This window comes from Rutilus rutilus (genome assembly GCF_951802725.1).
Source record: "Rutilus rutilus genome assembly, chromosome: 21".
NCBI lineage: Eukaryota > Metazoa > Chordata > Actinopteri > Cypriniformes > Leuciscidae > Rutilus > Rutilus rutilus.
Window position 1 is genome coordinate 21,415,204 of NC_140226.1, and position 27,621 is coordinate 21,442,824.

At 37.2% G+C, this 27,621-nt stretch overlaps 2 protein-coding genes across 4 annotated transcripts in view; one reads left to right on the forward strand and one right to left on the reverse strand.

Moving 5' to 3' along the window:
* Positions 1–428: 428 nt before the first annotated feature.
* mrpl57 (mitochondrial ribosomal protein L57) lies at positions 429–1,731 on the reverse strand. Its single transcript, XM_084394034.1, has 2 exons — positions 1,617–1,731; positions 429–940 (listed from the first exon to the last, which is right to left on the reverse strand). Exon 2 carries the CDS (start codon positions 906–908, stop codon positions 597–599), a length of 312 nt encoding a protein of 103 aa, XP_084250160.1. The 5' UTR covers positions 909–940; positions 1,617–1,731; the 3' UTR covers positions 429–596.
* Positions 1,732–2,329: 598 nt separating this feature from the next.
* Positions 2,330–27,621, forward strand: part of ttc7b (tetratricopeptide repeat domain 7B) — a 38,946-nt gene continuing 13,654 nt past the window's right edge. For 2 of the 3 annotated variants that reach the window (XM_084392472.1, XM_084392473.1), the window contains exons 1-17: positions 2,331–2,506; positions 4,173–4,327; positions 5,986–6,154; positions 10,792–10,925; positions 11,543–11,664; positions 15,482–15,560; positions 16,804–16,976; positions 17,737–17,800; positions 18,490–18,627; positions 19,448–19,531; positions 20,417–20,521; positions 20,670–20,787; positions 21,713–21,770; positions 21,854–21,926; positions 22,513–22,673; positions 24,692–24,808; positions 27,260–27,357. In XM_084392472.1, the coding sequence (XP_084248598.1) occupies positions 2,386–2,506; positions 4,173–4,327; positions 5,986–6,154; positions 10,792–10,925; positions 11,543–11,664; positions 15,482–15,560; positions 16,804–16,976; positions 17,737–17,800; positions 18,490–18,627; positions 19,448–19,531; positions 20,417–20,521; positions 20,670–20,787; positions 21,713–21,770; positions 21,854–21,926; positions 22,513–22,673; positions 24,692–24,808; positions 27,260–27,357 (1,969 nt within the window). In that variant the 5' untranslated portion in view covers positions 2,331–2,385. Of the gene's footprint in view, positions 2,507–4,172; positions 4,328–5,985; positions 6,155–10,791; positions 10,926–11,542; positions 11,665–15,481; positions 15,561–16,803; positions 16,977–17,736; positions 17,801–18,489; positions 18,628–19,447; positions 19,532–20,416; positions 20,522–20,669; positions 20,788–21,712; positions 21,771–21,853; positions 21,927–22,512; positions 22,674–24,691; positions 24,809–27,259; positions 27,358–27,621 lie in introns of all 3 variants that reach the window. The other variant, XM_084392474.1, reaches the window with a different exon arrangement.

The window sequence follows — 27,621 nt, forward strand, 5'->3', positions numbered from 1 at the left end:
TGTGCTGTCCACTCAACGCAGCCGTCTACCAGGACATTTTCAGAGCACTTTATGCTTCCTTCAGCAGACAAGCTTTATGGAGATGCTGACTTTATTTTCCAGCAGGATTTGCACCTGCCCACACTGCCAAAATAACCAAAACCTGGTTCAATGACCATGGTATCACTGTGTAATTACTGTGTGATTTCATTTAATATTCTAATTTTTTGAAATCCTGTTTTCGTGGGTTTTATGAGCTGGAAGCCCAAATTATGTACAAATAAACAACTAAATACTTGAAATCGTTTAAGTTGTGGGCCCTGAATCTATAATCTATGGAAGTTTAACGTTTTGAATGGAATTATGGAAATAAATCAACTTTTCCATGATATTCAATTTTTTTAGAAAGGGTCTGTACTCGAATCAGAAATAAGAAGAAGAGCCAGATGTGATGATTAGAAAAGAAATCATTTATAAACTTAACACATCACATACAGCCAGGTGTACAACGCAGAATTTATAAAAATCAAACAATGATTTTTATTATTTCATTTACATGAATGAAAATTTACACTTTCTCTCCAAACTCTGAGATCCATCAGTCTTTGATGTTCTGGTTAGCTGGACCAGGTCTTGGTGATTTTCAGGTGGTTGAGTTGGTCTGCAATGTATTTGTGTTCAGGAAACTTGGCTTGTTGTGCATCTTTGATTTGAAGCCGCATCCACTCCCGCCTCTGCGCTGCGTGGCCTCGCTCCTGTTCCAGCGTCATGAATGGCCGACTGATCCAGTATTCATTCTCCGCTTCCTGTTCTAGGCGGTTAATCATATTCCGCTTCATCTGCCAGGTGACTACTCGAGGTCGACGGTACTTCCCGATCCACTGCTTTCCTGGGATCCCCTTTCGCAAAAGTGCCAGAGTCAAGAACATCCTGCAGCCAGTGACAGGTTACAAGTGTGAATCTGTGTAAAATATCACCAAGCAGTTCAGATCCAATGTCAGATCAAAACATTATAAATTTACACATAATTATGCTGATATGAGTAAAAATAATTATTACTTATAAAAGATCAAGCAAAAATTGTTTTTAAACTGTATTAGTGACATATACATGTAAACAATATATGATTGTACTGTATGTATACATTCTTTGAGAATATTGAGACTTGAATTTTGAGTTAGAGTTGATAAACAGCAGATATGATCTAAATAATTTATGATTATTAACTCGTAAACAACAATACATGTCTTTAATAATTAAAAAGTGCTAGGAGTATCTGATGTAAATTCACTCCTGAACTCCCAAGTCTAAACAGACCAATTTGACCTTGACTTAAAATGCCATTAAAATCAAATCAACAGCATTTCAAATAGAAAAGAGCAACGCCAAAAAAAGATATTTATCATCTACAGCCATATATCCATCTTAGATATGTAAACACTCGCAATAACTCATTTTAATGTTTCTTGCATCACATCATAGACTTGCATGCATGTTGTAGGCGATTAAGAAACACTAAGTTACCGTTCGTACAACAACGACGAAAACCGAATGTGCTTATAAATCTAAACACCTAGATATTATAACCAGTCCACTACTTAAAACAACAATAATGATTAAGACATTTCATCACTTACACGATCTCCTCTCCAAATCCGAGGCCAGCATGCCGCAGACACACTTGCTGCTGAATGTCAGTGGTGAGTTTATGGCATCGCCACCTACAGCACTGGAGACTGCAGTGCAACGCGCTCTATGATGAACTACAAAAACCTGGAAGGGCATCATTCAATCATGTTTAAGAGAGGGAGTCCTAAAACCCGACAGACACTGCTAATTACACGACTTGTTGCATAAATAATAATAAATAAAATCAATTCATTTTGATTTGAGTTTAAATAATTGTATTATATGACAAGAAAAAGACAGCAGAGTGTAGAGGAGCGCTGAATTTTTGTTTATTTCCCCATCCAGTCCTGACAGTGTTTCCCCCTTAAATTTAATTTAATTTATGTTATAATTTGTTTTAATTAATTAATTAATTTGTTTATTTATTTGTATATGTATTGATTTACGTTTAATTGTGTTCTTGGCTTATTGGTAGCTAGACAAGAGAACACAGAGCACACGATTCTTGGACATCATTATTCAATCAAAAATGAATAATTCAAAAATGAAATAAAAAGAAAATAAATTAAAATACAGTCATACTCCAGGCTTTTTTCACATGAGAAACAAAAATAGCGTCAAAAATAGTCACATGTTAGAAGTCTGTCCAATTGGAGTTCAGTACCATGGCCCGGAAGAGTAATCCGGTTCATGTTTTTAAAATCCTCTCCATGTCTTTGATGTTTCTGTGCTCCGGCTCTGGTCGTGTTTTGGTCAGTACTCGGAGGAGGTAGAAAGATGACAGCCAGAAAGTCCGGGTCGCGATTAGAGTCTGAAATAGAGCGCTGTCGATCAGAGACACAATGGGAGAAGATACCAGAACTCGTGCGACAGCTGTCTGCGAAACTCATCTCAAACGGTGTGTGTGGTTTATGTACATATTCTCACGGCTAACGCGTTAGCTCTGACAGTGTGTGTCTCAGGCCTGATGGCAGAATCCGTGTCTGATTTATTCCCGTTCATTTAACTACACATTTAACGGTTCTTTGAATTAATACTTTGATTTCAGGGTGTCTAAGATATTATATTAATGTTGCCCTTTTGGTAGTGTTCCACACATCTGCCCAGTAACGCAAGCTACACTTCCTGATTGCTCACACAGTTGTGTCCATTCATCTTCATAATTTCTATAATTCATATTTGATGAAGTTATGAAGAGTCATTATTTGGCTTATTATATTGTGAAGGTGTAATGTCAAATTATAGGAGTCTCTTTTGCATTAACTGAAAACACAGATTCAGTTATTTGTTAAACAGATAGTTCAATGTTGCATTTTCAAACTTGAATTTCATTGACTCACACTCGGATAAAGAGAAGTACAAAGTAATAAATGCAAATAATAATGAATAGAAAGGGGCAGTACACAAATATCACCAGAGATCAGTTAAAAGTATAGACAATTTTAAAAGTTTTGAATGCTTTTTGTGTTGATAGATTCTTATATTCTGTATAATGTTTTGTTTCTTTAAAAAAAAACTTGAAAAGTGGCTTCAATTTTACAAAGAAATTTTTTTTTAATATAAAATAGTTGTAACTATGTTATATGTTATAAAACATCATTATTTTATTTGCATTATGTTTAAATATTGTCAAGACTAAAATAAGTGAGGAATTGCTTAAGGGAAGGAATTTTACAATATAATTTGTGAACATCTGTAAGATGTTTTTGACTGGGTAAAATCTATAAATGAATGAAGACTGTCCTAAAGGTTGGTTTAATATCTATAATGAATCTACATTCATACTATTCACAGCAATGGCTTGGTGCCATCTTTACATTTAACCCTGTTCATTAAAAGGTAACGTTACATATTAGTAAGCATTGTAAGGCAGCAGATTAAACCACATGTGATTGTCCTAAGAGCCTTGTAAGAATGTGGTCAGGTCCAAGACTGGATTATATCTGAGCTTTATGTAATGCTATTTTCACAATCAGTGTTTGTTTTTTGACCTTACTCTGTAGATCTAGTGCAGGTGACATCTCCACAGTTACTGTTTCAGTCAGAACAGAGAGATGAAAAAGGGATAGTTCACCCAAAAATAAAATGTCTTCCACGCTTGAGCTCGCTGACAGTCATTATGATAAAATAGCCCATAAAGTTCGGACAATGTCATGTGACAAATTTCCTCAGTATAGTCCTGAGGTCCGTTCTTCATTCCTCGCTTAATACATCTGAGATGATTTAACAGATGCCAGATCTTCTAATCGTGATTACAGTTTTTTTTTTTTTTTTTTTTACGAATTTGCGTATTTGATTAAAATATCTGGATTAAGCTGTCTGAGATTACTGCGCATTCCTGTGTTCATTGGAAAGGGCAGATAGATCGATACTCGAAACCATGATCACCAATGCAGCGATTGGCTGGCGGTAAGAGAGCAATGTAATGACATCATATTAAAAAAGAATATCGCACACTTAATGAAAGACCTTTATAAGGAAACAGCCTAGCGACCTTTGGCCTTCCGTTTTGTGCTTATTTGAGTGAATTCAGGTGCAGGACTGAACCTCTGCCTCTCTTGTAGATGATCTCGGGGAACTTCTGCTGGGGGAGGCCAAACTCCAGCAGTACCTCAAGGAAAACCCCATTAAGCAGGGAACCAGTCCCCGCGGGCCCCGGCCCCGCCTCCAGGAGGTGCGGAAACACTTGACGGCTGCTCTTGATCGGGGGAACTTAAAGGTAAGCCTGAACAGTCAAAAACATTTTTGTTACTTGAAATAAAATAAAATATATTTCAGGTAGTTAGTTAAAGAATAAAAAATTGTATTTAGTGATTTACTAAAATAACTAAACCTGAAGTATAAAAATAAATAAAACCTACAGTAGTCAACATTTGAAGTGGATCAGAAAAGTTCATCAAAGTTGTCCTAAGACAAGAACAGGTATTGTTCAAATTGTTCAAGGTTTTGATCCACTTCAGATGTTGACTACTGAAATAGATGTATTTCAATAAAATCAAAAACTAATAAAAATGACAACACAATAAAATTACTAAAACTTAAATTCAAATGAAAATGTAAAATGACATAAATCTAAGTGAAATTTGTATTTATTTAATGTATTTCAATGTATTTAATTTATTCTTGTTCTGTATTTAAAAATGTGAGGTGATTGTGGAGCTATATTTGACTTCACTGTAAAACAAAAACAAATTATCAATAAAAACAAGTACAATCAACTTGGCTGTATAAGTCATTTCAACTTAAATTATATTCAACTGATTTAGAAAAAATTGTTGTTATATAACTAATAAAATGTGTAATGTAAAAACAATCTGGGGTGCGTTCTCCGATAACGTTGTCTCTTAGCGCGCTACGAAGACTCAAAAGGTACACCTTAACTACAGGTATACCTTTCCTACGTGTGTTCTCCGAACTATACCTTAGGATGTTGCTTAAGGTAAACCTTCTTAAGTTCGACCTTAGCAGGCGCTGTCCATGGTGGAGGCGCTGAATAGGTTGATATCGATGCCTCTGATCGATTGTGCGCTCTTTCCTTCACAGCGGTATAGGTAAAGTATTGAGAAAACAATGTTCTTTATAAAGAAATAGTACAAACTGCATTTATCGGGGCTCATTGAAATATGTACATGCAGAAATAAATATGAGTATGTGTTTATAATTTAGCAAGTGTGCAATCCCAAACCCTTACGGCCATAAGTGTGTTAATGTTCTCCACAACGTATGCTGATTATCCACCAGCCATGTAGTTGACATACACTAACTGGCTCCGCGGACGGCGCCGTCTTTGATTTAAAACTATAAAGTTTGTGTAAACTCATCTTTCTTTATAGACTCCTAAGCCTTTTCTGTCAAATGGTTCGCCAGCTGATGTGCCTTAGGATAGTAATTAAAAAAGCTAACAACCATTAGTGTATGGAAACTTTAATAATGAAAACACTTACACTGGGTGTAGGCTATAACAACTTAAGTATTTTATGTGTAAAATTTTAAAGTAAAGTAAAAATGTAATTTTAATACTAAATCAGATTTTATATTAAATGTTCATATAAAATTTTCTATGTGTAATTAAACTGCGATGTAAAAAAGCTTTTTGCGTAGTGGTGGCCACTAGCGGTATGAACCGTCAGCAGCGATAAGGTATAGCTAAGAGCGCTCCAGACCAACCTTACGAACGTATGACTTACAGAAGCTATACTTAACTAAGAAGGTTTCGGAAACCACGTATTAACGATAAGGTACTTCTTAAGGTACAACTTAAGAACGACGTAGCGTTAAGGTAGTTTCGGAGAACGCAGCCCTGATCATTTAAAAAAAATTTACAGTGACTGAGTGTACTATATTGTGGCGGTGTGTGTATTTGTCTTTCTCTCCCAGCCTGAATACATGCAGGAGGCCAGTCTGATCATGGCTAAGCTGTGCTATGTGGAGGCTGATTACAGGGAAGCGCTGAATCAGTACGGCCGTGTGAATCTGGATGAGATGCAGCTGGTGGGAGCTCCAGTGTACAGACTCTCCATGATCGCAGAGGCCTATGCCACCAAAGGTAAATAATCAGTGTAGAAACTCAGAAATCACAGTGTTTTTTCTGTTTAGAGCTGCGGGTCTGTTACATAGCTGACATTCTATCAGTGTGAAAGCACCATACGCTGCTTATGTATGCGCTGTGAAACAGACATGTAACTTGCTTTGGTAAGGAGGTTTTCTAACCACAACCGACTCTTTCTGCAATCAAGTACATATTTCTGTCCTCACTAAAGGCAAACTGCTGCACAAACAAAACAACAAAATCACAGGCAGTCACAGCAGTAAGATACTTGATAGGGAGTGGATTTTTTGTAGTGGACCAGTGAGATTTCAATATACATACTTGATAAATTCTATAGATTACACTAGTGTTCAAAGATTTCTTTTAAAAATAAATTAATACTCTTATTCAGCCAGGACAAATTAATTGATAAAATGTAACATTTATAATGTCACTGTTTCCACAAAAATATTAAGCTACACAGCTGTTTTCTAAATTGATACGATAGTAATAATAACTGTTTCTTGAGCAGCAAATGAGCATATTAGAATGATTCCTGAGGGATCATGTGACAGTCAAGACTAGAGTAATGGCCGCATTACATTTTTATTGTGTATATGTGCAAAAAAAAAAGATTTTTTCAATGTTTAGGAGTACATACACTAGCGTTCAAAAGTTTGGGGTCGGTAAGATTTTTAGAAATATTAAAAAAATAAGTCTCATATGCTCTTCAAGATTGCATTTATTTGACCAAGAACACAGTATGACTGTTGAAAATTCAGCTTTGCCATCAGAGGAATAAATTACATTTAGAAAAATATTAAAATAGAAATCAGCTCATTTAAATTGTAATAATATTTCACAACATTGCTGTTTTTACTGTATTTTTTATCAAATAATTTCAGCTTTAGTGCGCAGAGACTTCCTTTGGTCAGATCAGTGTAGAGATGGTATCCTGCGGTTCACATTTTGACCTTTGGGTGGCAGCATTGATTTAATATGTGGTGCTCTGCAGAGAAAAGTGTTTGCAACTAAATCCTTTGCTCTGAACACACACACACACTTTTAATTCCGAGCACAGTCAACGTGTGTGCCAAGACCGCAGCATGAGGTCTTTGATTAGAGTTCTGACAGATCGGCGGTACTGTGGGGCTCTGGGGGGAAAAAACTGCAGGGTGGCACAGAGCCTGTCTCATCCAATCATCTCATAGCATCTCTGTGACTGACAACTGCCTTTACAGGGGGGAAGCTTCCTCCTTTGACCCTAATCATCCATCACGCCCCAGCTACCACACACGAACACACGTGTGTGTCATCTTTCTGGCGCTTCCTGCCTTGTCTCATGTGTATATTAAACCCTCGTTCCTGAATTAAAAAAAAAATCTCTGTTGCCGCCATGAGCTGCTTGTCACAGCCTGTCCTGAGGTGTCAGTTTTACTGTGGCCGTTAAGAGCCTGATCACGGTAATGGGGCTTGTCTTGGATCTGGCTAGTATAACGGGCCTTTGAACCTCTAAGAAGAGCGATATGTATGCGTTTAGAGGAACACAGCAATTGAGAGGAATAGATTTCTGAGGATTTTTTTATCTGTATCAGAACAGAAGTCAATGTGCCTTTTCAAGACCTTGTCTGGTCTCCAGTGTAGCAGGTCTATATAAGGTAAAGGGATCTCTCTCTCTCGCTCGCTCTTCAATTTTTTTCTCTCCCCTTTTTCTCTTTGGGCATCAGTGTGGATGGAACAACAAGTCCATAGAAAATCCCTCTGCCCACATTTGTAATGAAATATAACTTTTCCTTAAAGCTAGAGTGTGTAATTTTGTGCCCACATGATAGTGGTTCTTCAACTATATTGCACCAAGGTCCCCTTTGTCCATAACAATATTAAAAAAAAACAGCCCTAGTTTTGTTCTCAAAACTTGTTTCAATGTATGGTCACTCATAGCAATAGATAATTACATTTCAGGATTCCCATTTCTACACAATAATATATTTTAGAGCTTGGTATAACTAGTAAAATGTTTATTCATTATAAAATGCTCATGGCATTTAAAAATATTTTTATTTTTTTTATTGACATAACTTTTTCAGGTCTAGAAATCTCATTTTATGAGCCATAATTTGTTATTTGCTAGTAGAGGGACATACTACTTTTATAGAGCATTTTATTGGATAATAATTGGACACTTTTGCGGCCATTTAATGCAAGATGAATCAATATTTTTGGTTGGTTTTCTTGATAGAGAAACATTGTACATTTTAAATGTGTATATCTGCAAAAAAAATCTGCAAAAGTTATTATTATAATAATGTTTAGGATTACATATACTACCAATCAAATGTTTGTGGTCAATAAGAAGTCTCTTATGCTCATCCAAGCTGCATTTATTTGAACAAAAATACAGTAAAAACAGTAATATTGTGAAATAATATTACAATTTACAATAATTTTCTATTTTGAATTTTTTTATTTATTCCTGTAATTACTCCAATCATTAGTGTCACATGATCCTTCAGAAATCATTCTAATATGCGGATTTGTCGCTCAAGATACATTTAATATTATTATTATCAATGTTAAAAACGGTGATATTTTTTTCAGGATTTTTTTTATCAATGTAAAGAACAGCATTTATTTGAAATATAATTTTATGTGACAGGAAAGACTTTCACATTGTTACTGTAACAATGTGAAAGTCTTTACTGTCACGTTTGATCAGTATTCATTTATAAAAAAAAAAAAAAGACTGACCCCAAACTTTTCAACAGTAGTGCAGTGCCTTAAACCTTTAACTAATATTTTATGTCCACTCTTGTTCTCTTCCTGTCTTACTGAGACTTCACAGTCAGTGCACTTTTAATCAGGATCTCATCATTACCTTCTCGCTCGTGATGGATTATTTGGCTCCGTTTTCATTTTGGAATCATTTTGTGACTCAGTACCAGACCGTTTTCTTCATCCTGTGATATCCGTTTATAAGTCGATATCTATTATTGAAGCAGTTTGACAAGTCGTTTGGAGGGCTACAGTTTCTGTTTCCTGTCACATTGCCAAACTGTCATGAAAACTTTATCTGCATGGAGAACCCAATACTAACGGCAGCCAAACAAACAACTCTCATCATGTTTACCGGCCACCTGAGCGCGGGGTCCGGCCTGTTTTCACTCATGCTATGAGGGATTTAAGATGTGAATTAGGAAGTTGAAGCCAGCAGACAGAGATTGGCCACAGATTGTGTGACATCTCTAAAGAACCGTGCTTGTATCTTTACCTGGCTCTCAGCTTACCCAGACGAGGCAAGGAGATACGGCAGTGGAACAGACATCAACTCGTGCTTAAACATTTAAAGCTTTTCTGGTTTGTCTGAGGTTTTTGATTTTCTCACACATGTATATTTCATTGTCTTACTTCCTCTGACCAGCAGCAACAAACAAACTCCACTTACATGAATGAAACATATCACGTTCAGTTTGACCCTTTCTGAATGAATATCATATCCTTAAGTTAAATTAGGGATCAAACAATAACAGTGTATTTCATTAGTCAGTTGAATTAGAATTGACATAACTGTGGCTCAGTAGAAATTGAATGGAACTAGGATTTTGAAAGGAATATGGTTGGATTGATGCCAGATCTTTGACTTTGGTATTTTATTTTACCAGCCTGAGGTAACTACATACTGTATCAAAAACTAAATCGAAACTTATGAAATCTAAGGGCTGTTAATACATTCAAATGTCAGCATTTTGTGATTAAATTTAAAAAAGAATCTTTAATCTTAATCTCTCTAGTTAACACAGTTAATTTGGATGATGTGCATATAAAATAGAAATATAGACATTTATTGTTACATCTATCAAACATTATAAACATTAATTCAATAAACAGTTGTAAATGTGTATTTAATTTGCAGTTGGAAAATAAGTGAAAAAATAAATCACTAACTACTAACAAGTATTTTTTTTCTGAGCTTACTGAATGCAAAATTCTGCACAAAGCATCAAAATCACAGCCAATCACATCTATTGTTCAATGTACAGCTGTGTAGAGGGATCAGAAATAGTGAAAGTACAAATTCTATATATTATGTGTAACAACATATTATATACTTATATATAATATACTTATAATAATAATATAGTTATAACATTTATTTATAACATCAATATACAACATTTTTAACATCTATTTTCTTTTTTACATTTTTTTTATTTAATTTTTTATTTCCGATCTGATCTGAATAGATTATATATAATCCAATCAGAACAGTGCAGAGATGCATAATGTGATTTAGTTAATTGATAGTTCATTCCTTCATTTTACTTTTAAATGGCCCTCCTAGTTCTCCATGGTCATTATGTTGAATATGGTAAATGCGTTAGAAATCATGTTTAATCATTTATTTAATTCCTGATGGTATTGCATAATGAATGATACATTTATAGAACTGCTATGCCATATAGCCCTATCAGGGAACAAAAGTTAGCATCAATTATTGCCATTTTTCACCCATCAAATTATCTTTATTGAAATGAGCTGTCATAAGTCATAAACATCCTTCTGACAGAACAATCTGGCAGAGCGCTGGGACAGCTCTGTGTACTTTTCTTGCTGTTGGCATGTGTAAGGCATCTCATCCTTCTGCTGTTTGTTCGTAGGTCTTTGTCTGGAGAAAGTGCCCATGGCGTCCCCATCACTGTCCAATCGTACTGCAGACAGAGACCAGGAGATCATCACTTGTTATGAGAAGTCTGGAGACATTGCCCTGCTCTATCTTCAGGAGGTAGAAAAGGTATTTCCAAATGTTCATTCACTACAGTTTTCACTGCTGTTTTAGCACGTCAAATGTACATACATTTTGTAGCTGAGGACAGATTTGCACAGTTCTAGTGCAGAGGGTCAGCCATCCGTGAGTCTGATCTCTTACCGTCCCACCTGTGAACTTTAAATCACAATCAAAGCCTTTTACAGGTCAAAGTTCATTCTCTTTCAGAGCAAGATTCTCTGTTGCAATAGTAGCGCACAGATTCCTCCCCCTGCACAGTGTTTAGTATTTACTGCTTGTGATTTAGCGTTGGTGGGGAAGGGAGGGAGAGTGGAGAGATGGAGAGAGAGTGAATGATGGCGAGGAGAACGGCAGAGCCTGTATTCTGCTGCAGTGTTGATGCTGCATTTTTTGGGTGCAGCCGAAGTTTTACGGTTGACCTTCATGCGTGGCGCACTCGTACCCTCCTAACCGCCGTCCTCTCTAAAGTGTTCTCCGTGTAAATGTAGCAAATCTGACCGTGCTTCTTTTGAAGATATGGTCTGAATTAGCTGAATAACTAACAGGAAGTTACTGGGGAAAAGAGTTTGAGCTTGTTTCAGTAATGATTGACAGTAACATTTGATGATGTGTCCTGTCTTCAGGCTCTTAGTGCTGGCATTCAGAACCGCAGTCCAAAGCCTGGCCCGGTCACACAGGAACAGGAACTTGGCTACTTCCTAGAGACTGGACTTCAGAGGGCTCATGTTATTCATTTCAAAAATGGGTGAGTGTGTGTTTGTGTGTGTCTGTGTCTGTGTGTGTGTGTGTGTGTGTGTGTCAAGTCACCTTTATTTATATAGCGCTTTTTACAATACAGATTGTATCAAAGCAGCTTCATAGTGATAACATGAAAATAATACAACAAATTTTCTTTCTAGAAGAAAAGAAAAGTTTCTAGTGTGTGTGTGTGTGTGTGTGTGTGTGTGTGTGTGTATTCTCAGTAACTAGGGCTGGGCGATATAACTGAAAATGTTTTTCAGCCTCTTGACAATATGTAATATAGCCTATATTTTGAAAAGGGTCTCAAGAATCACTATTTTGAACAAACAGCAAATTAGATTCAAATCGATTAATGCAAGAAGTAATACCGTAAAAATAGAAAAATTGGGGAAAAAGGCACCCACTCTAGTGGATGATATATTCTAAATGAAACATTTTAATATATCATTATTATAAAGTTATATGTACTAATAAAACAATAAACAACGATATTTACTGACGTATACTACCGTACAAAAGTTTAGGGTAAGTGAGACTTATATGAGATATATATATATATATATTTTTTTTTTATATATATATTTATATATATATATATATATATATATATATATATATATATATATATATATATTTATATATTTATATATTTATTCAGCAAGGATGCATTAAATTGATCAAAAGTGACAGTAAAGACATTTATAATGTTACAAAAGATATTTATTTCAAATAAAATGCTGTTCTTTTGACCTTTCTATACATCAAAAAATCCTGGAAAATATTGATCAGCACAACCATTTTCAACATTGATGATAATAAAAAGATTTCTTATAAACAAATCAGCATATTAGAATAATTTTTGAAGAATCATGTGACACTGAAGACTAGAGTAATGACAGAAAATTCAGCTTTGAATTTAGCATTTTTTAAATATATTAAAATAGAAAAGTGTTTTTATTATTGCAATAAAACAATATTGCTGTTTTACTGTATTTTTGATCAAATAAATTCAGCCTTGGTGAGCATGAGTTTTAAATTAAATCATTGAAACTGACAGTTTGAACTGATTATTATAACGGTTTTGCAAAACTATTTCAATGGCACATTCGTGATGAAACGTAATAGTCAAATAAAATGAAAAGCATGGTGATAATCAGTAAAATCATCTCAGATAAGTTATGTATATATTGTGTAGCCTATATAGAATTCAATATATCACTCAGCCCTGTCAGTTACACAGCACATTATGATTCATGGACCATACAGGCTACCTCAGTGTCCATTCATTTATAATTCCTTCAGTTTGTACACCCCTTGTTTTCTCTCTCCACCCCTCTTTCCCTCAGACATGTGCTTCAGTGAGTGGTCTAGGAATCTGCTGAGCTTTTTGTCTGCCCACTAACTCCTCTGTCTTTGTGGCTTTTTTTTTTTTTTTTTAAATGCTTCATTAACCCTCCGTAGTTCTCAGCCTGTGTGTGTCTGTGCGTCTCATGTTATTTATTTGTGTTCTGTTGCCACCATCTCCCCCTGCACCACGGCCTCTGCACCATGGAGCCGTGTGTTTGACAACTACTCGTACGTATCTCTACACATTCTTCATGTAGAGTAGTGCCTTGCTTTTTTGTAGAAGCTTCACACAAAGCCAAAACCTTGTGAGCTGCCTACATAAGCAGTATTTTAAGGCAGCATAGGCACGCTCTCAACATGAAGGCTGCATGAATACGCTGCAGTTTTAAGATGGCATCATATGTATCCTTCATGGATAAGAAAATCCTAGAATGCATTGAAACAAATGGAAAAAACTTGGTGGACAATGCAGGAGATGTTGATTATAAATTTAAGTCAAAAAGTATCAATAAATTAGTCAAAATAAATCTATTTAGCATCTTTGACAGAAAAGGTAGATTCGAGATCGGCCTGTAATTGACTAATTCTGCACGATCAAGTTTTTTTTAACAAGCGGTTAAATCATAGCAAGCTTAAATGTTTTTGGTACATATCCTAATGACAAAGATGAATTAATGATATTTAGAAGAGGATCTATGACCTCTGGAAGCATCTCTTTCAGTAGCTTAGTCGGTATAGGGTCTAACAAACATGCTGTCGATTTAGATGATTTAACGAGTTTAGCGAATTCTTCCTCTTCTATAGTAATGAATGAATCAAATTTTTCCTTCGGGAGACTACAATGCACTGCCTGATGCGATACTGTAGTAGACGGTTGCATGGTTATAATTTTCTCCCTGATAGTATCAATATTATAAGTGAAGAAGTTAAGAATGGTGAAGAAGAAACTTCTGGGCTTGAAGCTTTATTTTTCGTTAGTTTAGCCACTGTTTCAAATATATACCTAGGGTTTTGTTTATTTTCTTCTAATAGGGTTGAAGAATAAGTAGATCTAGCAGCTTTTAAGGCCTCTCTGAATGCAATCGAGCTCTCTTTCCATGAAATGCGAAATACCTCTAGTTTTGTTTTCTTCCAGTTGCGCTCCATTTTTCTGGCTGCTCTCTTAAGGGCCCGAGTGTGCTCGTTGTAGCACGGCGTGGGACTATTTTCTTTAATCTTCTTTAAGCACATCGGAGCAACTGTGTCTAAAGTGCTGGAAAAGAGAGAGTTAAAAGTTTCTGTCGCAATATCGAGTTCTTCTAAGCTATCTGGGATGCTGAGATGATGAAACTGATCAGGAAGATTAATAATAAAGCAATCTTTAGTGGCAGAAGTAATAGGTCTAACATACAGAGAGAGGGAAAAGAAAAGCCTAGATAGTGCTTTGATGCCCAGGTGCCAATTTGAACTGTTTATGAGAATGTCCATCTTTTTGTATTTATTATTGGTGCAGTGAGTGTGTGGTTGGGGAGGGATCTACCATATGGATGCAGGTGGGGCATCTGTCAGTGCTTGTAATGCATCTGTGAGAAATATGACCCCTGCAGTGGTGCATTGTGGGTAATGTATCTGTTAGGCTCATAAATGATTGAAAGCAATGTCTTTAAATCTCATGCAACATGCAGTTCTTACAGCACAACAAATGTTCAGCGCTCAGTCTGTGTGCTATAAAAACACTATAGACCGGTTTAAAGGTATTAAAGTGATAGCTGTTTTAATTTTATGGCTGATATTAAAATTCTGTACTTTCTGACAAAAAATAATACAAACAATGTGTTTGATCACACAGACATTATATATATATACAATACTGCTATAGGTTTAAAATCGGATAAAAACATGTGACTGTCTTTGAACTGATGCTTGAATTGACTGTTTTATTTGTTAATTCTTTTTCTTTCTATTCTGCTCACTCTCATCGCTATTTTGACTCTTCTGTCTCTCTCAACACAACATCTGTACTGCGTCTCCCTGTATTCACGTGGACCTCTGCAAGCTATATTCTCTGTTCTTTTCACACACACGTCCATTCATGGTTTGTGTGTTTTCATGTGCTGTCAGTTTGTGGGAATAGGAGTCTGATGAGGATATTGACCCCAGTCATTGACAGGCTCTAACTCATTCACAGGTTGTGCAGAGTTCAAACAGGTGTTAATTGTGACCGTATCAAGAACTACTGTAATTGATGTGCTCCCTGTTATATTCCTGTCCACAGATAAGTGACAGCTTTAGTCTGACGACTTGATGTTAGAGCTCATTAAATCATGACAGTGGTCTGACTTGTCCTGAGGGTGTCTGTCCGTGTGCTTCCATGTGTTTGTGTATGAATTTTGTACTGAGTTGATGTGAAATTTGTTGATGTCAGCTGTCAGGTTTCTTCAGCTCTCTAGAGGTGATTAATGTTTTGCTTTTCTCTCTGTTTCCCGGTGCTGCAGTAACCTGACCCATGGTGTCGGCCGCTTCCGAGAGATTCTCCGAGCCGTTGAGACCAGAACCACTCAGAACCTGCGTATGGTGAGTTGTGTGCATTTATGGCTTCATCTTGTTGTCTTTATCTAGAACAGTAGTTGTCAGCCTTTCTTGACCCCAAGTCCTCTTATTATCCAAGACAATGTTCATAGACTCCCCATGCAGATTTCTGGTACTTCTGCTGTTATGACAAAGCTGCTTTTAATTTACAGAAACAGGGGGCCGGATTCACGAAACATTCTTCATAAAATTCTTCTTAACTGCCAAACTCGTCTTATTGTCTAACTTAAGAAAAAAGATAAGAATATTTTGTATTCCCAAAAACTTTTCTTAAGAATGTTCTTATCTTTTTTTTTTTTTTAAAGATTGTTCCTAAGATCAAATTTAAGAAGTATTCATATTCATAAAAAGAGCACCCAAAAGAGCATCTTCATCTTGAGACGGGCTCTTTTAAAATAATGATTTTTAACTTGAGGTGGCGCATTAAAAACACAACACCGAGTGATTAACTCCCGTCAAGCCAGTCGTGACGAAAATAGTTCGCTTATTATGATTACTACGGTAATCTGCAGGCAGTGCAAAAAGTCAAGATTTGATGTGTTTTTCATTCAGCGAGTCTTCAGGATTACCCGCCTTTCAATTTAATAGCAAATAACACCTTTCATTTTCTTAAGTAAAAAAAACTAAGATGTTAATAACATATTTCTTCTCAATAACATATTTTAGATAAATATTATAAATAATACATAAATTAGAAAAAATATTTATTCATTATAGAAAAGTCTAGAAATTACACTTATAAACACTATTACACTATATAAAATTTTACTGGACTGTAATTTACTGGAGTGACAATCGCATTCTATAACCAAATTAACTCCTGAAATATGCAGGTAATGACAATCGCATTTACAAGAAATTATATGCAGTGTTTACAGAACCGAACTGAACGATTGGTTGTTAATGTTCATAATAAGTGGACGTGGCAACACTTCAAGTGCGCGGTCTGCGAAGATATTATAGCGGATGCCAAACATGCGACACGGCAGAATGTTGCTGTGGTTACCGTGCTATCAATCATCACAATTTTGGGAGCGAGTCGGTTTTCCTACACACATGGAACGATAATTTAAGGGATTCACTCATGTATTTAAATACAGTTGTCACTCCTGAAACTTTACAGTTTGTATGTGGCCTCTACATCATCTTGGAAGTTTGCTTGTATGGGCCCCGGCCCCCTGGTTGAGAACTACTCTGAAGGTATATGTTTATGTGTGTTCGTGTTTAGACTATTGCCAGGCAGCTCGCAGAGATCCTGCTGAGGGGCATGTGTGAACAGAGTTACTGGAACCCCCTTGAAGACCCCCCTCACCACTCCCCACTGGACGATCCGCTCAGACACAACCCACACATAAAGGACTACGCCCTCAGCCGCCGTCCACGCATCTACTCAGGAGAGAAGTAGGACATATCTCCAGCTCTCCTAGATCGTGCTTCTCTCTTCCCATTTGTATAGTGGCATGTCTAAAGCCCGAAGTATACTTAAGTTGTGTAACGCAAACACTTATGCCCGGTTTCACAGACAAGGCTTATGCCTAGTCCCGGACTAAAATGGATGTTTGAGCTATCTAAATTGAAAGAAACTTGCACTGACGTATCTTAAAATATATCAGTGCCATTGTTTTGTCTCAGGATGCACACTAGTAATGTAATGTTATTTTCTAAGGCACATTTATTAAGCCCAGTTCTTGCTTAATCTAAGCCTTGTCTGAGAAACCAGGCCTTAATGTACAGCCGAATGCACCACCCTTCAGAGCTGAAAAGCTACATTTCTAAAACTGAAATAAAACTAGATGAAAGCCCCAATAAAAATGACAAAAATACACAACAAAATGTCAACATGAAAACTGAAAATATAAAAACAAAAGCTAATTTAAAAAACATACTATTTGAATAATACAAAAAACAACACAGGGTTTGTTGCAATTTTGGCAACAATTTGGCTCGGCTTTTTCTTGTTTAGTGTTGACAGACCCATTAGATTTCTTGCTCTTGTTGCATCTCGCCAGGTTAGGACAATTTTCTGCTTTTATTTTTATGATGCAGTATAAAAAATGGGCAAAATGAAATGATGAGAATTCTGGTAGTTTGTTTCTTGTTACTGTATTCATGATGTCATGGATAGAAAAGTTTGTGATATAGCCTTTATTTCTCTGTCTAGTTTGTTTTGTCCGCAGGAGAACACAGAGGAGGCCTTACTTTTGTTGTTAATCAGTGAGTCCATGGTAAGTAGCAGTAAAACTCCTGTGACCTTCTGAACTGCTGTTGTGTGACCGCCAGCACTGGAGCCAGCACATGTCACTGCAGGTTTTTTAGCATAGAATGCCCATCATAATAGCGCTGAGGTCTTTAGCTTTAAAGCGGATTTAAACCATTAGCTCTCTTGCTCATGTGGCTTTTCTTTAATTTTCTTTAAACTGATTGCCCAACAGTCCAGGGAGTGACTGTGTTCAGTTATAATGTGTTTTTACTTAGGCACAATGTGATCAAGCAGTGTTTTATTTCATAGAAATATTTACTTAACTACTGCAGTGACCTATAAGGAAATAAGCTGTCTAATATTATCAGTAGCATCTATTAGCAATAGTTCTGGTATACGCTACTATTCAAAAGTTTGGGATAATTTTTTATGAAAGAAAGAAATTAATATTTTTATTGATTAAGGAAGCATTATATTAATAAAAAGTTACAGTAAAGACATTTATAACGTTACAGAAGATTTCAAATGTATCACGTTACTGTCATTTATATATATCAGTATCTCTGGTTTTACTGTATTTTGATCAAATACATGCAGCCTTGGTGAGCATAAGAGACTTCTTTTAAAAAACATTTAAAAAATCTTCCCAACCCCAAACATTTGAACGGTAGTGTGGTGTGTGAATGAGTATATTAACTTCTGTATTTATCGTAGGCTAACAGAGACGCCGTATTGAGTCGAATCCCTGAACACAATAATGACCGAATCATCAGCCTCCAGAGCGCCTCGCTGGTGTACGACCTGCTGACCATCGCGCTTGGCCGTCGCGGACAATATGAGATGCTCTCAGAGGTGAGGTCCTGCCCACACTCATCGCTATGGGAACGTTCAGGAATACTCCCTCAGCGGGACGAGTTAAACCTCCTGGTGTGGTTGCCGTGGTAACGAGACCAGACATGTACTCTAGACTGCACTCTCTCTGTGTGTGTCTGTGACTGGTCTAGAGGTTATGCACAACATTTATTTGTGTTTGTGAGCGTATAACAAGCCAGAATGCAGTCTGCATGTCACAGTTTTGTTCAAATCTTTAAGTATTCAGCGTTATTTATAACTTTCTACTAAGTTTCATATTAAACCATGGACAAACCTGAAATGTTTGTTTTCAGAAGCCTGGCCTATTTAGGACAGAACAGGCAGATGAAAAAAAAAGCACTTTTGGTGTGTGTGTGTGTGTGTGTTTTGTATTGTGATGTTCTCATTAGTGTACCTGGGCATCATTTTCTGTTCCATCTCCATCTGTTGATCATGCTGTTGTTGCTAATGTTAGACTCAGCATAACTTTTGCTGTGTCTTTTATATTCAAGGATTTTGTGCAATCGCAGGGCCCCAGGAGCCTGCCAGATTTATTGTGTGCCCTCTGCAGGGTCATGAGTGTTTTTGTAGATGTTTGTTATATAGATCTAATTGTTCAATGAATTGCTTTCTGCTAAGCTGCTAGTGTGATTAACTGTAAAGCCTCAGAGACACACTGAAAAGCCTGTGGCACCCTGGGTAATCTACAGCGTGAGACATGGCCTGGCTCTGTGTTTGACCTTTGTGTGTGTATCTGGTAGGGTCATAATTTTTGTTCTCAACTCTTATCTGAGGTTATCTTAATGTGTCCTCTCCACAGTGTCTCGAAAGAGCCATGAAGTTTGCCTTTGAGGAGTTTCATCTCTGGTTTCAGCTCGCTCTCTCCCTGATGGCCGCTGGGAAGGTTAGTGTTCCATTTTACACCTCCTATGTACCCCAAAGTTTCCATGGTCATGCAAAAACCTGGAAATATCAGGCAATTGTGAAGTTGTGATTTCAAGGCCTATAAAAATAATGAAAATTGATAATGATGAAAATGAATGAACATTTCTTTTATATAGATTTAAAATATCTTTATATATATATAGGCTTTCCTGTAGCTCAAACAGTAGAGCGTTGGCGCTAGCAACGCCAAGGTCATGGGTTCGATTCCCAGGGAAAGCAAGAACTGATAAAATGTAAAATGTGTACCTTGAATGCAAGTCGCTTTGGATAAAAGCGTCTGCCAAATACATAAATGTAAATGTAAATATATATATATATATGTGTGTGTGTGTGTGTAACAAGGCTTTCAAAAAGGATGCAGGAAAAATGATGGTTCTGCACCTTAACTCGACACGGCGCTTATTTGGAGAGCTGGTATATATTGTAATGATCCATGCTGTACTCATGGACGAAATCTTTGGACACATAATTTTGTTAATACCGTATAAATACTTCCGCCATTTCCGACACCAGTTTTGACGTTATCTCTGTGTGTCACGTTAAGAGTGATGCAAAAGACTATTTAAAATCTGATTTGAGCAGCCAGAGCGTCCACACTGTAAATCTGTAAAAGCATCTAATTTCAAACCACCTCCAAATGTGGTTTGAAAAAGATTTGAAATAAAAACAAATGTTTTTTTACTCATCTAGATAAAATCTGGATATACAAAAAATATCAGATTTTTTCTGGTAGTCTGAACATATCCTGATATACTATACTATATCTAATACTTCGCTAGAAATTACTTTTTATCAGTGCAATCTCTGTGGTTGTGTGTGTGTGTTTGTGTGTGTGTGTGTGTAGTCGGCTCGAGCAGTGAAGGTGCTGAAGGAGTGTATAAGACTGAAGCCAGACGATCCCACCATCCCTCTGCTGGCCGTCAAGCTGTGTATTGGAAACCTGCACTGGGTAATGAAAGCGGAATCATGGGAAATATGCACAGGCTCAACTGGAGAGCTGACACTGACCTGTTTATGACTCTGTAAATCCATTACTGTTAGACCGGCCATGAACAGTGAGATGGTGATGACATGGGGTGTGTATTTGTGTGTTTTAGCTGGAAGAAGGTGAGCGCTTCGCTAAAATAGTGATTGATATGGGTGAGAAGGCTGCTGAATTCAGGGCCAAAGGCTATCTAGCTATTGGTCTCGTCTACAGTCTGAAAGCCACAGATGGTGAGCAAACCTGCACAAGGACACAGTGCATATACCATTTCCATACCCTTATACGACTGTAATATTTACTGTATCCTCTATAACACACTCTATATATTTTGTATAATCCATTTATAATACTTTACAACAAAATATATCTTTTCTTTAATCTTTTTAGAATGTTCTCCGCCCTCTGTAATACATAGTGTATTACAGAGGGCGGAGAACATTCTAAAAAGATTAAAGAAAAGATATATTTTGTTGTAAAGTATTATAAATGGATTATACAAAATATATATATACTCTCTATAACACTGTACACTTTCTATAATCCTTTATAAGTGTTGATATATTAAATTAATTAAACCAGATTCAGTTTGTCATTCTATAAGATTTAAGATTCTGATTCTGCAAGTTTTTTTTATAAAAAATAAATTATTGAGGGAAGAAATACATTTGTATACATATATATATATATATATATATATATAATTAGAATATGTGCCCATGCCACAAACTTCTAAGCTCCCTGTCTGCAGTGATTTATAATTTTCCCTTTCTCTGTTCTTATATAACACACTCTTTAAGCACTCTGTACCTCTCTGTAATGCCTTTTGTAATGGTTTATGCTTTCTCTACATTCTATTACCTGCACTATACCCTTTCTATAATCCATTTATACTTTATAACCCATTTCTTTTCTTATATAACACACTCTGTACCTCTCTGTAATGACAATTACATAATTTATAATGGTCTCGACATTTTCTCTTTATAATCACTCCATAATGATCTACACATTATCTATTCCCTCTATTACACACTTTATAATCCCTTGATACCCTTTCTCTAACATTTAGGTATCTGAAACCTTACGGTTTTCTCTTATTTTCCTGCTTTATCTTGTCCTTGCCATCTTCTCACATCTCTGTCTCTGTCTTTACAGCATCTCTTCGAGGAATGCAGGAAGAGTATCAGAAAAAAGCACTGAGCGCTTTCCAGAGGTGATTTTCAGACTGTCCTAAATTTCTCTCACCCTCTCTCTCTCTCTCCCACTGATGAAACACTCTGTTTCTCTCTCTCTCAGAGCACAGAGTCTGTCCCCCACTGATCATCTGGCTGTTTTCTACCTGGCACTGCAACTGGCTGTATCTCGACAGGTAAGAGAATCAACATCTGCTTCTTACACACAGGTAGTGAGAATTAAAACATCTCAACATTCAGAATATGGTGCACAATACATTTCTCCTCCAGTTTGCTTTTGATACCTAGGTGACTGTAAGCATTTGCCATATGGCTAATTTCAACTGCTTCAAGCCACACATTGGGCTGGGCAATATGGCCAAAAATATTATTACATGTGTGTTTTTTTTTTATATATCATTCAATATTGATATTTATCACAATATTCATTAATGATCCGTTAATGATGAAGAACATGCACTACACATGTTTGTTAGAACATGAAAGAATGTAAGAAAGAAATATAGGGCCCCAAATTTTTTTTTTTTGACCTTACATGTAGGTTAAATTACTCAAAGTCTATTATCAAAATTGTGGTTTTAATAATATCATTATTGATTTATCTCCCAACCCTAGCCACATCTCACTCTTCAAGTTCTTACCTTAGGAAGACTGTTTTGTCCTTATTTCCCTGTCAGTCTGTCTCTCTCAAACGTTTCATTTCTCTCTCACCCTGTTTAAAACAATCATCTAATAAAAGCGTCTCTTGTGTGTGTGTGTCAGATCCCAGAAGCTCTCGGTTATGTTCGCCAGGCGTTACAGCTGCAGGGCGATGATGTTCATTCACTGCACCTGCTGGCCTTGCTGCTGTCAGCTCAGAAACACTACCACGATGCTCTCAACATCATCGAGATGGCCCTCAGTGAATACCCTGAGAACTTCATGTGAGTCCAACACGCTCACAATCACTGTCACACTTTTCCTAACCTCTCAAACTTATAGTTGGATGTAGCCTTGTTTTTTTACTGCACTGAGTACAGTTGTCAGCATCCAATCAGAGAAAGGGCATTCTTGGATAAGAGAACCAATCAGATTATTCCATGCTTTTTTGCACAGCATTTGTAAAGCCTTACACACACACATGAGCACACAGCAGCAGGCAGTGTTTAGACATTTAGAGGCATGCCACAATGCCCACTCTAATGAGAATGTTTGTGTTCGCTGTAGCAGCTGGGATAGATGGGTACATATCTGCTGCTGGCATCTTCAATTAGACGAGTTAGAAGCATGCGTGTGTGTGCTGGATGTTTGGAGCACTGGGCAGTCCCCACGCAAATTCCCTTCACATTCGATTTGATCAGAGTTCCCTCCATCTCTGAGTTTATGTGTGTGTGTGTGTGTGTGTTGTCGTTCTTCCGGCTGTGTGCTTCAGCCACTTACATAATAGAAAGAAAAAAAAATCCTCCAATCATATGGCCCTCTTTTTCAACCTGTTTTTCCCTGAAGGGTTTTGGTGTTGTGTGTGTGTGTTTATCCAGTTTGTGTGTGTTTTTCCATACATTTTGCTTCATTGCGTTGAATGGAAATGCACCAGAACATCCAGCCCACCTTATTCCACACACACAGACACATGCGACAAGATTAATTCAGTGCTTGTGTGGGCGTCCTAGCGGTGTAGCGTGCAAATACAGCAGAGATGAAAGAGCGGCTGATGAGAATGTGCCTTCAGCGCTTTGAATTGGCTGAACTCATATCAGCGTGGCCTTCAGAGACCGCAGCACATGTATGAAGCTCAAACTGATCTCGGTTCAGGCTCCAACGACAACGAACTGTTGAAGATCAACCTAGATATATGGTATCTGCTTCACTCACACACACACACATACACACACACCAGCTGGATCTCCTCACACACTGCCATATCTGATTATAGAAATGCCCCTCTGCTCTCTCGATGGTGGGATGTTCACTCCGTGCAAGCAGAAATACTATCTGCAGAAATGTGTGTGAAATACAGGTGTTACCAGGGGATTCTGTGTGCTCTCATTAGCAGAGATTTGCAACTCTAGACAGGATACAATACACCCCAAACTCCCATACACACACATATATATATATATATATATATATATATATATATATATATATATATATATACAACACAGCACTCAATATAACACAAATACATCATTTGGATTATTGGATATATATTGTTTTATATTGGATATTAAATTGTGTATTTCTCCTATTTTTATGTTTAGATTATCTAGCTGTCATCTAATTCTTCCAACTGTTTTCTAATTTGAAATGTAATTTATTCCTGTGGTGGCAAAGCTGAATTTTCAGCAGTCATTACTCCCGTCTTCAGTGTCACATGATCCCTCTGTGATAAATAGAAACTTCAAAAGAACAGCATTTTTTAATAGAAATCTTTCAAACACTCAGTTTAATGCATTCTTGCTAAATAAAAGTATTTATTTAAAAAAAAAAAAATTCTTACTGACCCTGACTTTTAATTTTGTGATGCCTAAATTAAATTTAAGCATTTAAAATGACTGATTTTAATCTTTAATGTTTTATTTTTAATGTATTTAGACAAAATTGTGTACAATGTTAAAATCGGCTATTTATGGACTAACAAATCAGAATTGGTTTCTCTATACTGTACACACTATTCATTATTTAGATTTTTTTCCCTTATTGGTCAGATTTTTTCTCATTGAGAAATCTATTGATTTGATCTGTTGGTTTTTTTTTTTTTTTTTTTTTTAAAGTAATCCCAGCTGAAAGGGCAGAATCATTTTGAGCTTGATTAAAGTTTTGCATTTAATATGGCTTTCAGAGGAGATTAAGCTGATTAGTCTTTATCTGTGTTCAATAAACTCAGCTCCTCTCTGTTTATTAAACACTTTCAGATGGAAGGAGAGTGAATATAAACTTTTTATTTTATTTGTCTCTGTAGTCTTTTATTTACAAAGGTGAAGTTGGAGACGTTGTGCAGAGGCCCAGAGGAGGCGTTGCTCTCCTGCAAACGCATGCTGCAGATTTGGAAATCCTGTTACAACCTCACCAACCCCAGGTACACACACACACCCTTTCTCTTTCTCTCCAGCTGTTGACACATGAATGCTAGAAGCTCAAGTGTCTGCACTCACCATCACACATAAGACAGCACAGCATGTCTCGCTGACTGTGAGGAGCTAACCACTCCTTCATTAAAAATAAATAAAAGCACAGCTCGTACCAGTGCTGCATACTATGATTCAGTCCTTCTTTCTTTCACTCGCTCTCTCATTCTAATGGCTGAAATACCAACCCCCCGCTGTCAGAACACTCCAGCTCTTCCTGTCAAACTGTCCTGAACTCCGTACCTGGTGACAATCCACTGGAGACCAATTAGTGTCCGGACACAGTAACCAAACTCTGTCACTGCCACACATTCAGAGTCCCTCCCTCCAAACCCTGGGTAACGCCACTGTGTCAGGACCACTTGAGCTCTTCCACCCTTAACCTCACCGCTAATACATGCTCATAGTCATCCTCGAACACCAAACAGTTGCTACTCCATCAGAGGTTGTTGGGCACCCTACAGAGACTGTATGATGAGGAGGAGGAAGAGATGTGTAGTGAAATTTCAGTAAAATTTGGTTCGTTCCGTATTGTCTGCGTATGAAGCACAGCTCACACGGAAGTCACTTTCAAACCAAACAGCTTTCTTTTTATCAACACTTTGAATTTGCATAACCAACTTGAACTCATTGCGAAATCCCTGATCATGTGGATTCCTATCGACTGGATTAAGTGAAAATTCGCCGAACAGCAGTTAATGCGACCACACAATAATGCTCAGTATGTCAGCTATCAACCGATTTGGACTATCGTCTCTATCGCGGTTACGCTCACGTGACATTGCTGTTCTGTGCTGTCTCGAAAGCTTATCGTTTGAATGCGTTTTTAAGCCTTGCGGTTTAAAAACAAGTGGTTTTAAACTGTTCAAGCGCAAAAAGCAGCGAAATAGGACTAATTTCGGTATATGTGCGCGCGCACGTGCATCCGTCCTTCGGATGAGAGGTTAAACCGAGGTCCTGGCTCTCACTGTGGTCATTAAAAATCCCGTGGCACTTCTGGTAAAGAGAAGGTTTCCTGGCCAAATTCCCTCCATTGGCCTTTATCAATCATGGCCTCCTAATAATCCCTATCCACTGAATTGGCTCAATCACTCTCTCTCCCCTCCACATATAGCTGGTGTGTGGTGAGCGCACTGGCGCTGCCGTTCTGTGGCTGCCGTCTCTTCATCCAAGTGGATGCTTCACACTGGTGGTGTTTGAGGAGAGATTCCCTGATATGATTGTAAAGCGCTTGCCCCCATTTCATTTCATTTCACACATAAAGCCACTGCTCTTAGCGCCTAGACTACTTTCTAACGCCTTACTGGGCTTGAACAGTCAAATACACACACTTATATGTTAAAATACCCGTCTTTGTGATTATCCTCATAAATGCAGTGGTTTATGTCTTAAGTGAACGTAAATGGTTGAGTGAGAAAGCACAAGTGAATCAGTATATTAGATCAGTGCATTCGCTCTTAAAGTGACAGTAGCCTAATATACCTATTTTGTTTACCGGTATATGTAAAATTCTGCTTCATCCTCTTTACATTTTCTTCATCAGCTTCTTTAAATCTTCTTCTTCTTAACTTGTTAAAATAAAAAAAGTAAAAATAAATAAGTAAAAAAAGTAAGTCTGAATTGTTTTTTCCCAAGATTGTCCATGAGTAAACTGACTTGCCTTAAAGCGACTTTGGTCTCCCCAAACATAAACTTTTCAGGCTTTTTTTTTTTTTTTTATCTAGGCGATTTTATCTAGGCTTTGTTAATGAAATAGGTGAAATTTTATTATACTTGCATTCCCATATGATCTCATACAGTGGGGAGAACAAGTATTTGATTAGTATATGTGAACAAGTAATGTGATTTTCTGGATTTTTGTTTTAGATTCTGTCACTCACAGTTGAAGAGCACCTATGATAAAAATTACAGACTTCTACATGCTTTGTAAGTGGGAAAACCTGCAAAATCAGCAGTGTATCAAATACTTGTTCTCCCCACTGTATCTTGGGATCATTATGACTTGAGTTTGGGCACGTTTGATTTGGGCCAGTAAGCAACCACTTAGCAATTCCCTTGCAGCCATTCAGAGCACACGAGCAACCACCTAGCATTGTCCTGATAACCACCCGTAACACCCTACCATCCTGGAGCCAAGTCTTCTCACGCTCGCATTTTCTTCTGATTTTCTTTCTTATTTCTATGCTCCTTTTCAGATTGTTGCAGGAGCATTGTGGTTGTGTGTGCTTTAGCAGTGTACCATGAGATGCTGAGTGAAATTTCTGAGGGTTTCATCATTCTGTGTGTATTGATGTGCAAGTATCACGTCGCCTGTCTGTGTGCTTGAGCATTAGAGCTCTGTCTCTAATTTGAATGTCTTAATTGCCTCTTTTTATCTGCTGTGTGTATGTCTCTGTGTGTAGTGATTCTGGGAGGGGGAGCAGTCTGTTAGACAGAGCTGTTGCTGACCGTCGCCAGCTGAACGCCATGTCACTACCTGACTTCAGTGATCCAGAGACAGGTGAGCGTGTACACACACACACACACACACACACACACACACACACACACACACACACACACACACACACACTAGTGTCCCTATATCTATATCTCTATCTCTAATTATTGTGGTAACAGATTTTTTTCCCCCACCTTTTACGGTGAGTTTGCATAACCATGACAACAGACATCAGCTTTGCTGTCATTTTATCTGTATTTCCTGCATATGTCTCTCTCTCTCTCTCTCTCTCTCTCTCTCTCTCTCTCTCTCTCTCTCTCTCTC

Coding starts and splice junctions, on each gene's coding strand:
- mrpl57 (XM_084394034.1), bottom strand. CDS start 908: ATGTTCTTGACTCTGGCACTTTTGCGAAAGGGGATCCCAGGAAAGCAG.